At 35.6% G+C, this 15,632-nt stretch overlaps 1 protein-coding gene across 1 annotated transcript in view; it reads right to left on the reverse strand.

Moving 5' to 3' along the window:
* The window catches only part of PFKP (phosphofructokinase, platelet), a gene marked incomplete at its 5' end in the record, with an annotated part of 22,864 nt that extends 7,310 nt beyond the window's left edge, over window positions 1–15,554 (reverse strand). Inside the window, 7 exons of the mRNA XM_008940907.1 lie at window positions 8,370–8,522; window positions 9,467–9,554; window positions 9,985–10,055; window positions 10,841–10,987; window positions 14,175–14,244; window positions 14,937–15,001; window positions 15,411–15,554. Coding sequence (XP_008939155.1) covers window positions 8,370–8,522; window positions 9,467–9,554; window positions 9,985–10,055; window positions 10,841–10,987; window positions 14,175–14,244; window positions 14,937–15,001; window positions 15,411–15,554 — 738 coding nt within the window. The remainder of the gene's footprint in view (window positions 1–8,369; window positions 8,523–9,466; window positions 9,555–9,984; window positions 10,056–10,840; window positions 10,988–14,174; window positions 14,245–14,936; window positions 15,002–15,410) is intronic.
* Between the last annotated feature and the right edge of the window lie 78 nt (window positions 15,555–15,632).

Consider the following 15,632-nt stretch of genomic DNA (forward strand, 5'->3'; position numbering starts at 1 on the left):
TACAACCAGTACCTTCATTCAGCTAACTGAAAATAATACTTCAAGTTGCCCTTAAGATTGTGAGCAATATGGTCTTAAAAAATATATCTAACAGACCACAGCACAAATAATCTATTGATAGATGAAAAAACATAAAATAGCCCCAAACTACATCTTCTCATAAGGTTTAATGCATTGAAGAACTAAAACTAGTGTATGTGTCTATTTAGGTCCAGTTCCTAAAAGACACATGCAATTTCATTTGCATGTATTTTATTTACATATCTGCATATATATGCGTTATGTCTATACGTACACACGCTCGTATGCACACACAAGTGCAGAATTCACATGGATTTACTCAGGATAGGGACTGACATTCTGTAATCCTAAACAGAAAGTATCTACGTAACAAAATATGTCAGAAAAGCCTACATTGAACTTCAACTGGCTTTTGAAACTAACACTTTCTTTTAGGTGTCCTGGATTTTACCATGTCCTCAAGCATTTCACTTTCCCCTTCCAGATGTGATTTCATAAGAATTTTTGCAGAATACTGGCTTCTGGTAAAGAATAATAAAATTATAAAAATCCCCATTACTTTTAACAGTGGCAAACGCAGCACTGAACCAATTTTAACTCATTTTAGAAAAGCTGTCTGGAACTGGATGGATACTATGTATTTATCTTATGTTATAAAAATAATTTTGGCTTTACACACTGAAGAAATAGCACACATCCAAAGATCTCCTTCATTTTGAGAGACCTAAACCCCTTGTAAATTTCAAGCTTTCAAAAAAAGTTATCCAGCTGCTGATACTAGATTGAAATTTTCTGCTTTTTGAGAAGCTCTAAATTCTAAGCAAAGATGTGGATCAGTGTTTGCTTCTGGGTTTATCCACTTTAGATTTATTTGGAAGGATTTCTATTCTTGACTATAGAAGAGACACAGTAAAAACATTCTACTATTCCTCCTCTCTCAGGAGGACTGTCACAGAAATACCCAAATACAAAAATGGCACAGATGGATTTTAAAGGATCATTTAATTCATGTACTGCTCCATACACTGGGAAGTCCAAAGCTCAAACATCTGATGAAGGTTTCAGAAGTTTTAAACATAAAGGCATGGTAAATGTTTTTGGCATACTCTGGAATTCCTTTGCTAGTTGAGCTTTCATATGATCACAGCCAGATTCAATAAAGATTTGATAATCATAACTTCACCAAATCAAGAGTGTTCTATTTTTAGCATAAACTAAACATTCTAACCATAAGGAAATTCAGTAGATACCTTTTAAAAAAATTTTTACTGAAGCATTACTAAAATCTGTATAAATGGCAATTAAAATCAATAATGAAAACAGTAAAATAAGAGGAAGCAGCAATATATGCAATCATTCTTTTCCAACACAAAACCATCATGTTTTCACTTTTACAGCTGCACCACTATTAGAAGTAACATCTGTCATAATTAGCAGACTTAGCCTGACATTTATACAAGTAGGTAAGGGGGAAACAGCTCACGGAGTGGTGAAAGAGCCCACGCCCTGCCTGTGAACATATTGCTACAATTTGCCCTCAGTACCTCTCAGGTCATCTTCACCCCAGGGATGCTATACTGCATCTCCCAAAGACCAGGCCATAATGTATTCTGACACTGCTCCTTAAATCATCTACTGGAGCTCTTCCCCTCTACATAATACTACTGTATCAGAGCAGGAAAACACACCTGCATTTCTCAGGCCCCTGGATCTCTGTTCTGACTTTCTTGGCCAATTACTTCATAATTAGTTATACGGACTGATAACAAGAGTTTGATTAAAATCCAGAGCTGTTCAGAGGTTGACTCACTCACTCGCACCAGATGTCAACTCAGTCCCCTTTGCTGTGTCTCCAGCAGACTCAGCAGGATAGTAAAGAACCTGGGGAGTTCATACAGCAGTTGTACCCAAGGGAAAGAATAAAACTAGAAAATTGATTGTTCTGACTGAAGTGGAAAAACCATTCATAGCAAGTTCTGGCCTCACACTGTTCCGTTAGCATCAGTGACAGACTTAAGTGCTTATACTACGCACTCACTTGTATTCATTTAATATACTTTAAACCCTAATGCAGTCTATGGGATTATTCATGTGTTTAGTGTTAAACCATGTACTTAAAATGTTCTGCTGCACTGAGCTCAGTCATTAACCCCTGCAATGAATATGGCATTTATTTATAAAACGTGCTTTCTTCTTTCACTTAAGTAACACTGAGGAGCTACATAAGATAAAACAAAACAGAAGCAAGTTAAATATTTTATTTAGGGCAAATATCCTAAGCACTAATGCAGCAGTCTTAGATAACAAAATCGAGACCCCACAAGTTAAACACACAACTTAACTTTTATAAGGTTAATCTTTAATAATTCTCAGAAAACTTCTCAACTATAAATCATTAAAAATAAAACAGTTGACTGGCTTACTTTACAAAACTAGACATTTCAAGCTCTTTAGATATCCACATCTTAGGCATTTTATCATCTTAACTTTTAAAGGATATGCAGTCTTACCTCCACAATAGCATTCAAGGCAGTGTCAGCACCAATGCTAAAGTCTGTGCCTGGCACATTGTTGCTAATAGTAGCAGGCAACACACAGATAGGAACGCAAAACTCCTCAAAGCGGGAACGGGCCTCGTGGAGCTGCAGACAACTTTCATAGGCCTGAAGCAGTGGTACAAGTGTGAATGACACAGTCCTTGTCTTTGGATTGCTCTGCTAATGACTCCTTGCATGTGATGGTAAATTTGGCTGTCCACTGGCCCAAGTAAAAAGAATTGGTGAGATTATTTGGGGGGGATAACCTGTACATACCACAACAGTGCACTGGGGTTGCATTGGCACAATGCTCTGTGAAGAAATGCAGGCTAGGGCAAGTTAATGCAGAGTGAATGTGAAGTGTGCACAGCGCAAGAGCTCTGCAGCAGCTGGGCAGGACAGCAGAAAGGTAGGCTAGAAACCATTCCAGGAGAAACCACTTAAAGAGCAAAGTTTGATACGTGTTAAGGAGTTCAGAAAGTTAACTAGCGAAACACCTACAACTTAGAGGAAATGCTTAAAGAAAGCTGCTTTTTTAAAAACTATGTTATCCTACAAAGTCAAGACACACATCCACTTCCACCAAGAAAAAGGAAAATAGTTTTCCTTATGCCTTCCAAGATTTCTAACAACATCACACATCTGCTTTATGCACACAGACTGGACACAGGCCCAGAAAAATCCAGAACTGTGCACAGAGATGAGTGAATAAAGTTTGCAAGTATAGTTCAAGGATTCTTTGAAAAGCAGATGTAGGTCCTTGGAAAGATTCCAAACACTACAAACTCAATCATCATGTGAAAAGGAGTAGGTGTTCCTAATAGATGTCAATACTTAAAGGTTAAGATTCTACAGCTGGTTTAAGTCAGTAAACAAATTTTTTAGCTACATTATTCCAATTATTTCTAATCTAAACTAATCAGCACCTCTCATGCTGTGTGGCAGTTTTTCAAACCGCCTGTGTAATGACTCTCCACAAGAAAGCCTAATTATATAGTATGGGACGTATTCCTTCATCTCTTTCTCCCAAGAAGGACTGATGTTCACAGAAGTTTCATCTTTTCAATTTCTCAAATCAGTTCACAGAAGCAAACTGTTGCAGATCAAGGTCACGAATGTCTACCATGATCAACTATCTACACAGTGACTGATTTAAGCAGTAACTTTGGAGAAAATGATGGGCAAAAAACTTCACCTGTGAGAGTTCTGCTCTCTAGGTTTTTGTCCTAGGTAGAGCAGATTCTGTTCGGTGAGAGGACAGGACATATGGTGGTAGTAGGTACATAAATGCAAATTGACTCTCTAAAGTCTGTCTCTACTCATATTTTGTACATGTAATGTCCAATTAAGCTCAGTGCTAGGACACACTTCCAGTATGAGTCTGAAACAGTCTAAGGGACTGCACTTTCACAACTTTCTCTTTCTGGCTTTCACAATAGAAAATTGAGAAAAATGTCAGTAATTGCCTAGCCCAACTCAGCTCAGTCAGGTCACTTTGAATTTTCAGTTCTGAAAATAATTTTACTGAAAAATAAAGACATATACAGAGTCAGAGTGGTTTGTGACACAGCCACCACATGAATTTCTGGAGATAGTGCAAAAAATCAGTTTCTCTAGGAAGTTTTATATTGAGACATTTGGGAAAACAAGTTGAAGGGAGATTTAAAGCAATAACTAACACAACTGGTTAGTCTGCATCCATGATATGTTAAGACATAGTTGAGATATGTTTTACTTGCATTAAATATTTGCACTTTATTTGATGCAAGTGATTTCAGCAAACATATCCAAAGACTGTACCTTCACCAAGCATGAGCATTAGATGACTATATGCAACATCTTCACATCACTGCAGCAAAATATGAAAACGCTTCCAATAAAGGGTCACTTCATAATTATAAAGGGTAAATAAGTGATTGGTGACAGGTAGATTTAATAATTGCTTTACCATTACTCTTTTTAAATAAGTATTACAGTAATATCTTAGAGGGATACTGTACTACATCAATAAAATGGTTTAATTATTTTAATCATTTCGCACCCTTTTATTGTCTCTTGTGTTATTAAAAAGAGCATTGCCATAACCAAGGATGCTTTATAAAAATACATGCAGCCAAGCAAAGACTGCGCTTCATTGATTTCATGTTGATCTAAATGCAAAGTGCTGCTGAAAGGGATGGATTTACTGCCCTAGCTCCATATCCAGCTGTTGCTAGGACTGAAGTGGATAAAAACACAGTTGGTTAGCCAGCCTGGCCACGCTAATTTCCAGCTTCCTAGTTCAGATTAATTCAGAGCCACCTACACCAGTAGCAGAACTGGGAGGTACAGAGTCCGTGTTTTTCAGAGGCCATCCCTGGAGACTGCACCAGGACAGCCTGGCTGCAGCTTTTGTTGCTCCTCAGTGGCTGTTTCTCACCAAACTGATTGACAAACCTGTCCCCCCTTCCCTTTGATGAAAGGAAAAGGCAGACTGTGAAAGACACGTTAGCAAGTTTTAACTTCTTCCTTTTTCAGGTTCTATTGTTCTCCATCTCCAGCTGATACCTTTTTCTTTTCATTTTTCCATTTACTTCTACATCTCCTAAATAAAATGAATATTCTCCCATACCTTGTTCTGGTTTATTCCTATTTCCATCAGTTTCCACTAGCCCTTGACTTTTCAAATTACATTTTCATCCTTTCCAATCTCCTTCCATGTTTGCAGCTGAAAGTCTAACTTTTTATTCATTTTGCTTAATTCCAGAATAGGTTTCTGCTTTCCAGTTCCACCTGCAAAATGTCTTGCTAATGCCTCTTTTTGATCAATACTAAGTAAGCCAACTTTCATTTCAAAAGGAATTTCTATTCTTCATGGTCATGTAGGGAAAAAGCTAACACACGTCTTTGTTCTCATGTTCCAGAGGTCTGCTACCTGAAAGAATATTCTACTCATTTCCCTGCATTAGCAACATGAAGTTGAGCATACAGTATTTCCATTATGGTAGTTATTTTACTGATGCTTCTATTCACAGAAAACTTGAAGTTCATCTTATCCTGCAATCCTAAACCATTTCTTTTGTGTATCTAGATATACAAGCCTCAAGCATACCCTTTTCAGGTACAGAACACCCACCTTTCCCCAGGTATTTTATATTGGAGTTTTCACTGACAATTGTTCTAATATTCTGAAAACTGAAGTGAAAAATACAGCATATAATAAATTAAAAACCTTATTCAAAAGACAAAACACATTCTACTAGTCAACTGATTAAAAGCCTATTTTAAAAAAAAAAAAAAAAAAAAAGGAAATAAAAGAACATTTCAAGAGGGTCACAGAATCTGTTACAGAATCTAAATTCTAATTACTGAGAAATGGACCACCCTCTATGACATAGGGAAAAGCACACTCTTGCCTAACCTCTCATTCAGAAATTATGAATCTGTTGGTCTGCTCTTTATTGTTTTGCTTTTTAAATGCAGCACCTTAATACATCTTACGTGCAAACATCTCAAGGTACCATTTACATGGCTCAACAAGTTTCACACAGCCTAACATTGACAAGTAGTGTCTACTAATGCCTACCACTAAGATGACCTCATTACCCAGCAGAAATATACTTACCTTACTAAAAGTTGTCAAGAACATCAAAGTAAGAACAGCACCACAGAAAAACTGTGATGACACTCTGTTGTTCAGAAGAGGGACTAACCTGAGAGCACTGAAAACTATCATGCATTTATTGACCTAATAGTAGCAATATGAACAAAAATGCTATAAACTAGACATAATGGACACTAGTGTCCATCTGCTACTTTCGTTTACCACAGCCAGTGGTATGACCTGTGTTGAGTCAAATCTAACAGGCAGCAGCCTCTCCACTATTGAAACTGACCTGAACATGACACAGGAATGAATGCATACATGTTTCACTATCAGTTTCAGTAAATCAGGTTCAAACAATCAGAGCAGAAAACTGAAAAGATATCAAGGTGAAATGTTTCCCCACCACAGCAGTATGCTCCTTCCCAAGAAAAACACAAAACTGAATTTTCCATCAGATTCAATCTGTCTTGTAAAGCCATTACATTTAGTAATTTTTTCAAAGAAAAAAATCTAGGCAAAACAAAATGCAAAACCAAGACAGAACCTATTGATAAAAAAAGATATAATTTTTGAGACTACTTAACTGAAAATAAGGACATACTGATATTTTGTTATCTAATAAAGGTGAATGATATCTAGAAACCTAAATATAAAGCAACAGAGCAACAGGCAGAGAGACATTGACCAACTATAATATATGCCCTGGGCATAAAATAACCTATAAAAAGAAGCCAGTTAGGTAAACAAAGCTTATGAAGAAAAGAAAAGAAGAAAAGTAGGTGTTATGCACAATCAATTTACTCACCTTAATTTGTGATCAATTATTTTGGAGAGATATTTTTATTTACCAGAACTGGAAACAACATCCACATTTATAACCTCAGTTGTCTACAAAGAATATGTTTAAGATAGGTTTTAGTTAGCTTACAGTATTGTTCAAGGCAACAGGTAAAGAAACTGAAATTTCCTGACTGAAGGGTTTATTTTCCTGAAAATAAAAATATTTATGGTGGCATGGTAAAATCAAACCAAACCAAGCCAAAAGCAACACAGTGAAAATGACGCTAGTGGTATTATTTTGAAGTTGAAACTGTTTGAGAAATCCTTCAAATTTCTGAAAATAATATCATAGATGTATTTGAAGATTTTAACCAAGTGATAGAATTGACATTTGATTTTCAGAAGGAACCTGGAATTCTTTTCCTGCTTTACATGAGCACTATGCTAATTATTTTTGACTTTTAAAAATGAAGCTCAAAACGTACAATCAGTGAAAAACCCCACATTCAGGCTCCAGCATGGCTCAAGACAAAAACCAGAAAGTGGAACTTGTAATATAATCTGGTAATTAATCATAGTTCAGTAAGTTATGAAATAATTCTCTTTCTTCTTTAGAAGTGAAAACAAATTAAATTTTGAAGACACATGATTTTTTAGGTCTTTGCTGGTTTCAACCAGATTACAGATACTCTGCAACTGTATCTGCAATACATGTGTCTGCAAATGACACTGAAGAGAAAATAAAATTGAAGGAAGTGGAGTATTGCTGCTATTACTTCACAGACAAAGTTATGTCAGAGTGTAGAGAAACAGAACTGCTCTTCTTGGCAGAGGCGCAATGGATTAATGCTTCTTAAGAGATTCAGATGAACTGTAAATGTGCATGTCTGGCAATTTAGTCTGTATGGTATTTCACAATGTTTTTTGTACAACTGAGTTTAGTATTAACCAATCCATTTTTAATTTATATCATATTACTAGATTTGATTTTTACAAAAATATGTCACAGTATATCTCCAGTCTTTTTGTTAAAATCTGTTATTAGTATACATAATTCCTATTATTAGAGAAATATGAATCTTATTTTCTCTGTTACAGGAATAAAGATCTTGCATAACTACCTATAATGAAGATTTTTTCCTCTACAGTGCATGAAATGATCATCAAGTCTTAGCTGTAGGTTTCTTCCTTCCATACACAACAGATATATATGGCATCTTACTTCGTAGTTTACAACTTTACAGGTCACAATTTATAGCATTTGGGATCCTGAACCTTCTCTTTTTTCAGCAGGTATATGAATGTACCTACATGAATGAAGCCTATCATGTTCCAGATGACATTTCCAAAAGTTCTGGTCTATAAAAATATCCAGTTCTAGCCAATTTAGCCAGTTCTAACCAGAACTGCTTTGTCAGCAAGCGCACACACCAGAACAGACTTACATCAGTTATAGTGTTCAGAGCAGTGTCTGCACCAATGCTGAAATCTGAACCCGGCACATTGTTGGATACAGTTGCAGGAACCATAACCATTGGGACACAGAACTCGTCATATTTCTCTCGGGCAGCTGACAACTCCAGGAGTCCGAGGTACGCCTGTTGGGCACAGGCATTGGGTGGAAAATTAGGATGGACAAAATACAGGCAAAGTTGGAGGGACAAAATGGGGAAGGCCACAGGGAAAGCCATTTCTACCACAGCACACTTAAGCAAGTCAAAGCCTTAACAAACCACTAAAATCTAACACACACACACAGAAGAAAGCATTAAACACAGGCATACATTTGAAAACAAACAATAAATAGAACATTAATTTTCAAGGGAATATATAATTTAGTGATAAGAAAGTGCTTTGTACAACACAAACATACTGCAAAACAGTTTTCCAATCTTCAGGTACTTGTTACTCCTCATTTAAAAATCTTAATACTCCTGAACTGGGACAATGCCTAACAGGTTGGAAAAAATGGGCGATTTATTCCTTATCAAGAAGTAATAAGCATATTCTTCGATGGGAATAGATGGCAAAATACTTTCCTGAATCAAGATCTCAAAAATTTATTCTTTTGGCAAAATGAAATGAACAGGAAATGTGAAACAAAACCCAAACAAACAAAAAACAAACTCCTCTAGATCAATTACAGATTTTGAAATGCATTATGTGCATTAATAAGGGAAAAAATGAGGGACCTCAGTGGAATTACGGCTAAAGGTCAAGAACTTCTGTAAGTATGTTTTAAGTATTGATAGTGTAGACTGCAACTTGCACTACTGAGGTTATAAAATTTCTTTTTGTTTTTTTTTTGTAATACAAAAACATTATCATGCTCTCTCACTTTATTCATTTAGCACATCCTGTTTTGCAGTTACTAGTCACTGTCTTGAACGATACTTCCAATCCTAAATGCTATTGGTGTTGCACAGCACATACAGTTATAACCAAATGCACTTCACATGAAGATTGAGTGAAAATGAAAATGGTCTATTAATTCTGTTAGGAATTCTACTCTACTTAGACATAATTAGACATTTCAGTGTACCTCAAATCCACCAATAACCATAAGGGCGTTAATGTTGTTAGTGCGCATCTGGTCAGCAATCTTCTCCAAATATTTTGCAGGAAGAGTACTAAAAATTATTAAACCAAAAGAAAAATAAAAATAATTTACAGACTCGGCAGCAATATGAACTAATTACTAAGCTGAAACAGTAAACTGAGCAGGCAATGCAATATTTTTCAGTTTACATATTTACCCATAAAAAGAATTCTTCCTGACAAGGCGTAAGGAATCTATAAAGCAACTACAGGCTGGCAGTCCTTTTAAGTGTAAGGACTCCAAGAAATTTTTAAGTTGAGCTTTCATCTCTCACTTTTATTCTCTCTTCAGAGCTGGTGTAGTACTATAAAGAAACCCAACTCGGAATGTAAGAATTTAAAAAAAAAAAAATAAAAAAAATTGAGGACTTAAAATATTCTATGGAAGGAAGAGATCCTGGAATCACACACAGTTAATACAAAATACTCAATTCATCATAATTGCCAAAATATTGATGTTACCGTTTTGTACCAAGAATTGATCCTCCTTGTCCAGTCCAGCCTCCAACATCTCCCCAGCTGATTTCCTTTATCTTTGAATAAAAGTAAAAAAGGAAATTCCGTTAAGTAACTATCCAAATTACCATGCAGCAAACACCAGGTAATACTTGATGAGAATCTGTTGGAACAAGCTGCTGGGCACAGACAGCATCAAAAATGAACCTGGCAAAGAAAGAAAACAGCAGCAAGAGGTTACTGTAATCCCTCTTGATTTCTTAGCAATCCCTTTCCACTCTCTTTGTTCTTTCTTCCTCCAGATCACAATGAACCCTGTCTCCTTGTTTCACATCATGATCCTGTTTTCACATCCTCTCCTCCTGAATGTGAAATGTAAAAATCTACAGCTAGGTCTTTGGCTAGCTTTAGGACCTATGGCTCCAGCTAGGCCTAGAAATTTCATTATGTCTTGCATCCAGTTTTTCCTCTGTGTACCAACTGATGCTTAACATTTAAAATGGGGGACCAGAAGAATCTAAATCACCTGGGGATACATGAAAAAGCCTCCTCCCTCAAGTATCACTGCAAATTTTCTTATGGCAAAGTAAGGCAGATGCAACAATTCATCACACAGGATCGGTGATTATACTGTGGAAAACCTACCACACTGACCAAAATTTGAAGGCAGCAATACTTAAGTTAAATGAATCTATAGACTTGAATACTTGAGAAATAAAGGTACATAAACCCAAAATTGTAACTGTATGAAATAAAAGAACTTACAGAATCAGTTTCCACAACGGTTATGACAGAACAGGAACAAAGTGGTGGTGTGGGATGAGGTACATAGCACTACATAAGGCACATCTGTAATACTGACCTTCCCTCTAGCAAAACCTTCAAATCCGTCAATGACAGCAAACATTTTATGGCCTTCAGTTATGCCAACTCTCACTGCAGCCCTCACTGCAGCATTCATCCCAGCTGCTGGGGCACCAACATTTAAAACTGCCACATTAAAATTAGTCTGCAAAAGAAAGATAATACTTAATAAACACCTGAATTTCTACAAGATGGTGAATCTGTCCATCATACACAGTTGATAATATATAGGAAAGGAAATTTCAAAGCCCTTAAACCTATCAAAAATTTAAAGGTAACTAACAGATACATACATATATTCTTCCATTTGCAGAATAGAAACAAAATAACAACAAACAACTTTTCAAAAAAAAAAAATGTTTGTTTTAAATAAGACTTTATCACATTTTCATTGTGCTTGCAGGTTAAGTTATTCAGATTTTTATGCTCTAGCTTGGCTGCATTCAAGAAACAGAATACCCAGTGTTATTCAACCAGTTTCCTGTTATCACAGCAGCTTTTTTTTTTTTAAATGCCCAGACTAGATGAGAAAAAGAGTAAGAACTGATTCCAGCCCCATAGCAGTTAGGTGACTATCATCAGTCCCATGCAAAGCAGAAGAGACAAAAACTTTTAAAATAAGGTATCAGCCAGGTTATTAGAGCAGTTGATGATACAGTAGTACACAGGAGCAATCAGCATCTTTCACAAAACCACACACTTCCAGAATATGACAGTTTCTAAAGCCTTTCCTAGTGACTCAAAGTAACTGTGCTTAGATACAGTGTCTTCCCAACTTTCTGGAGTGTCCTAGTTAAGCAGCTGATCTACTTGTACACAAAATCCTGAGATACCAAATACACGTTTGTAATTTAAACCACAGGCAACGTAAGAGAGAAGTTTCTATTTAAAACATAACATGAAATGAAAAATATTTTGGTATATAATGTGTACTCCACACCTATGCATTTAGTCCCCATTTATGTTCCCTTTTATCAACTGTACTCAAGACAAAACTACATCTAAATGGATGTAAGCGTAACAGACTGAACAATGTAAGTGGCCAAAATCACACAATCTGCCTACAAAGTGCTATAGAAAACTTGTCTTTTTAGAACAGACTTAACTCTAAAGCCACAACAGTTTTTAAATTAAGAACACTTTCTTCAATGGAATTACTACTTTATACCAATAAATCCAGAATCACTCAGGCCATGTATTCTTTCTCAAAGGAAAAACTTTAAATATTTGCATTAAAAAGAAAAATAAAACAGAAATATTACACATAAATGTGCACTGGAAGAGTAAACCAAGTGAAAATGCTACTGTGTATAAAATGCTAGTAAACATCTTAGGATGTATTTTTCAAATTTTAACTGCAAAGTATGAGAAGCAGATCTTATGTACATGACATCTTCCTTGAAATGGAAGGCTTATTTCTAGATAAATCACAGGCCAGTCTTTGATTAAGTGAGCTTGATTAAGGGTCAGCTAGTGTAAATCAACACTTTCACTGACATCAGTAAGGGTTGATTTACAACAGATAAAAATGTAACCCATTACAAAGCAAAAAAAAACCCCAAAACACACTACATTTATTTATTTTATTCTTATAGCTTTGAAATTAATACTGAGAGCAAAATATAAGAATTCAAACTTCACATGCCTGACCTTTGGGGCAGTATAATCCATCACTCAGTAGGAATTTAGCAAACAGAACTTAAATGATAGCACACGATGTAAGCAAAACGCAGGAAAACTTGGTGGCCTGAGCTTACACACTAAAATTCATCACGCTTTAGGTCAGCTGAATGACCTTAAATTGTTTGTAATTATTGATGACAGAATTTTAGCAGTTTGGTACTGCAGAAGAGCTAGAAGATACTATCTTTATCCTGGAAGATGGGAATAAAAAAAACAACTGAGTGCAAGAGGACAATTGTTCAGTAATGATCATGGAATTTCATCCAATTAAAAAAACCAAACAAGGAAAAAAAAAAAAATCCAAACAAACAAAGAACTCCACACAACAAAAAAGAGACCCAAAACACAACGTATATGGTTTCTGTTTTAGCTCCAGCCCAAATCAAGGAATTAATCTTTTTGTAGAAAAATGCAGAGGAAAAAAATGCAAAGGAAATTCAAGCAACAAAATATCTATGTGCATCAACCCTGCTGAGGCAGAGCATTCAGTAGGTTCTAGTGATCTGCTCAGCTTAGTCTTCTCCTCAGTTCCTGTGACATGCACATTTTGTCTGCTTTTTTAATTCCCATCCAACCCCTTTTATTGAAGCAAACAGATTCGGCTAGTGTGGTCAAATTCAATTAGTTAATTACAAGCAGCCTAGCTTTCCTTCTAATGCCATCCACCATTAAAAAGTATGGCAAAACTATTTTAAAACAAAATACAAAATCCCAACACTAATGTCCTAAATTTGCACTGGTACATATAAAAAACCCAAACCAGAGACACCTGATCTAAACATCCACCCCCAAAAAAAAAAATCTTAATTCTTTGATGTCCTGAAGCTTAAACATAGGTCCTTATTTTTGGGAAAACAAACAAACAAACAAAACAACCCCCACAAAACAACCCAACCAAACCATTTTGGCAGGTATATTTCAAATAACTTTGGTTTATATACCTTGGTTTATGTTTATGCAAAAGTAAAAGTATAATTTAAATTAGAGTGTGTTATTTTATCACAGTTTCCTTGAAAGCTGTTACAATTACTATTCATTTGTAACCATATTTCCTTTACTGTGTGAAGTTCTCCATGACATATTCCACAGTAATTTTTGTCAAATAAATTGGCTGATTGTGATAATTACTTGCTATCCACATAATTTTCAAACAGCTACTCAAATAGCTATTCAAATGAAAACCTTATTTTTTTTCTCCTTAATGTTATTGAGAAGATACTTTTAATCATTGGGAATAAAAAAACCCCCAAAACATTAACAGTAACATAATCGTGCAAATACAGTAAAAAATCATCACAAACCCCAATTAAAAAAGGAATTAACAAGACAGGTGGCAGTTACCAACTATTGTCAAAACCAGAATTGTTCAGCAAACCATTAATGAAGACAACAAACAAACAAACCCAGAACCACAAACAGAAAGAAACTGTCTAGCAGGAAATGTTCTAGGTAGAAGAGTAATTCACTTTAAAAAAAAGAAAAAAAAAAAGGTTAGTCACTATTAGAATAAAGTTGTGTGTTGCAAGCTTCTTTAAATGTATGAAATATCCTGTGGTTTGAAGAGGGTATTAAGGTGAGGAGGAGAGAAGAAAAAACTATTAAGACATCCCAAAAGCAGACATGCATCGCACATTATAAAAAACCCTTACCTTTGGAAGCTCAGCATCTGGTTTTTTGTGTGACAGTAATTTGTAGGTGTTAAGGTTGTTTTCAAAGCTCCTAAATAAATAAATGAGATACATAAAATTGTAAATTTTTCAACTCTCAGTTATCTTAAAGAAACACTTGAATTTTTCAGAAACTTTTGTAAACGGGTATGTAATATTAGCACCAATGTTATTACAAATGCAAAACAGAATAAAACAGGGAAATGAGAGAACACTGGAAACTACTCAATCCTGTAAGACAATAGTTAGAAAATATAAAACAAAGCTAACTTGTCCTATATAGTTATAGATCAGGGATAAATCATTTTATTATCAAATGTCACCAAACAGAAAATGGTCTGTTGGCATAAGAGTGCAGGATGGCTCCATCCAACCCTACTATTGGAAAACCACCAGCTTACAAACAACCTCACAGGACTGGCCTCAAAATCCTGAATAAACAAACACTGTTGCTACCAGTCAGCTCACACAACACAGTAGCTCTTTTCTTTGGGACTATTTAGCCTAGTATCAGTCATTAGTTTGACACAGTACCGAACTACAGTTATCTTTGGTTTGCGTGTTTTTATGCAGACAAGAATTTAAATTATTCTGCTTGAGCAACTTTTCATCTGTCTCCTCTATCATTTTTAAAAAACCATATGGATATTAAATTATTTAAAATAAAATGTCAAGTGCCAGCAGAACAGCAAAGTGATTCAGCTTTTCTAAAGTAAATAAACTGATAGAAGTTATTGCCCGTACCTTCCACGAAGCCTCACAGCTTCAAGAAATCTTCCCTCATCCATGGCTTTCTGGACTTCTTGAGTCTTGAAAAAACAAGTTGATTACTCAGTATGTTTAAAAAACACAGGAAATTGATTATTTAATATATTCCAAGCCATTCTGAAATAGCTTTCCAAAGCATAAAAAGCAATATTGACGTTTCATTAATTTATGACTAAAATGGATGCAAGCATCTGAAGAATTTGTTGTAGCAATAAAAAGAGACAATCTGAAGCTTCAAAATAAATTGAACATATATATTTTTTCTAGTTTGTTGGTAGTTCATAAATAAATAATAACACCTAGAGAACACACAAAGTTCATTATTTCCAAATGTGGGAAAGTGCTGCACACATTCTCATCAGGGTTTTAGTGACAACAGACAACTATTGTACACAGTGGTCTTTTGTAGTTAATGAATAACTGTAAATTGGCTTTTTGGCAGAAACTCACCATCTGCACACACTCCATCAAAGGCAGACGGACAGCCTGGTTTCCAGACAGGGACACAACACAGGCAGGGGTAGCCGGAGTAGCTTCTAAAAGGGCAAGCACAGCTTCCACACCCATACGACTTGCCTGAAAAGACAGAGAATGCTTGAGTGGTCAAGCAAGCACTTAAAAACACAAGGCTTCCAATCAAAAAACAGGAGTCTCTCACTGGTTTGTTTTCAA

This window comes from Merops nubicus, unplaced genomic scaffold (genome assembly GCF_000691845.1).
Source record: "Merops nubicus isolate BGI_N331 unplaced genomic scaffold, ASM69184v1 scaffold15415, whole genome shotgun sequence".
Taxonomy (NCBI): Eukaryota; Metazoa; Chordata; class Aves; order Coraciiformes; family Meropidae; genus Merops; species Merops nubicus.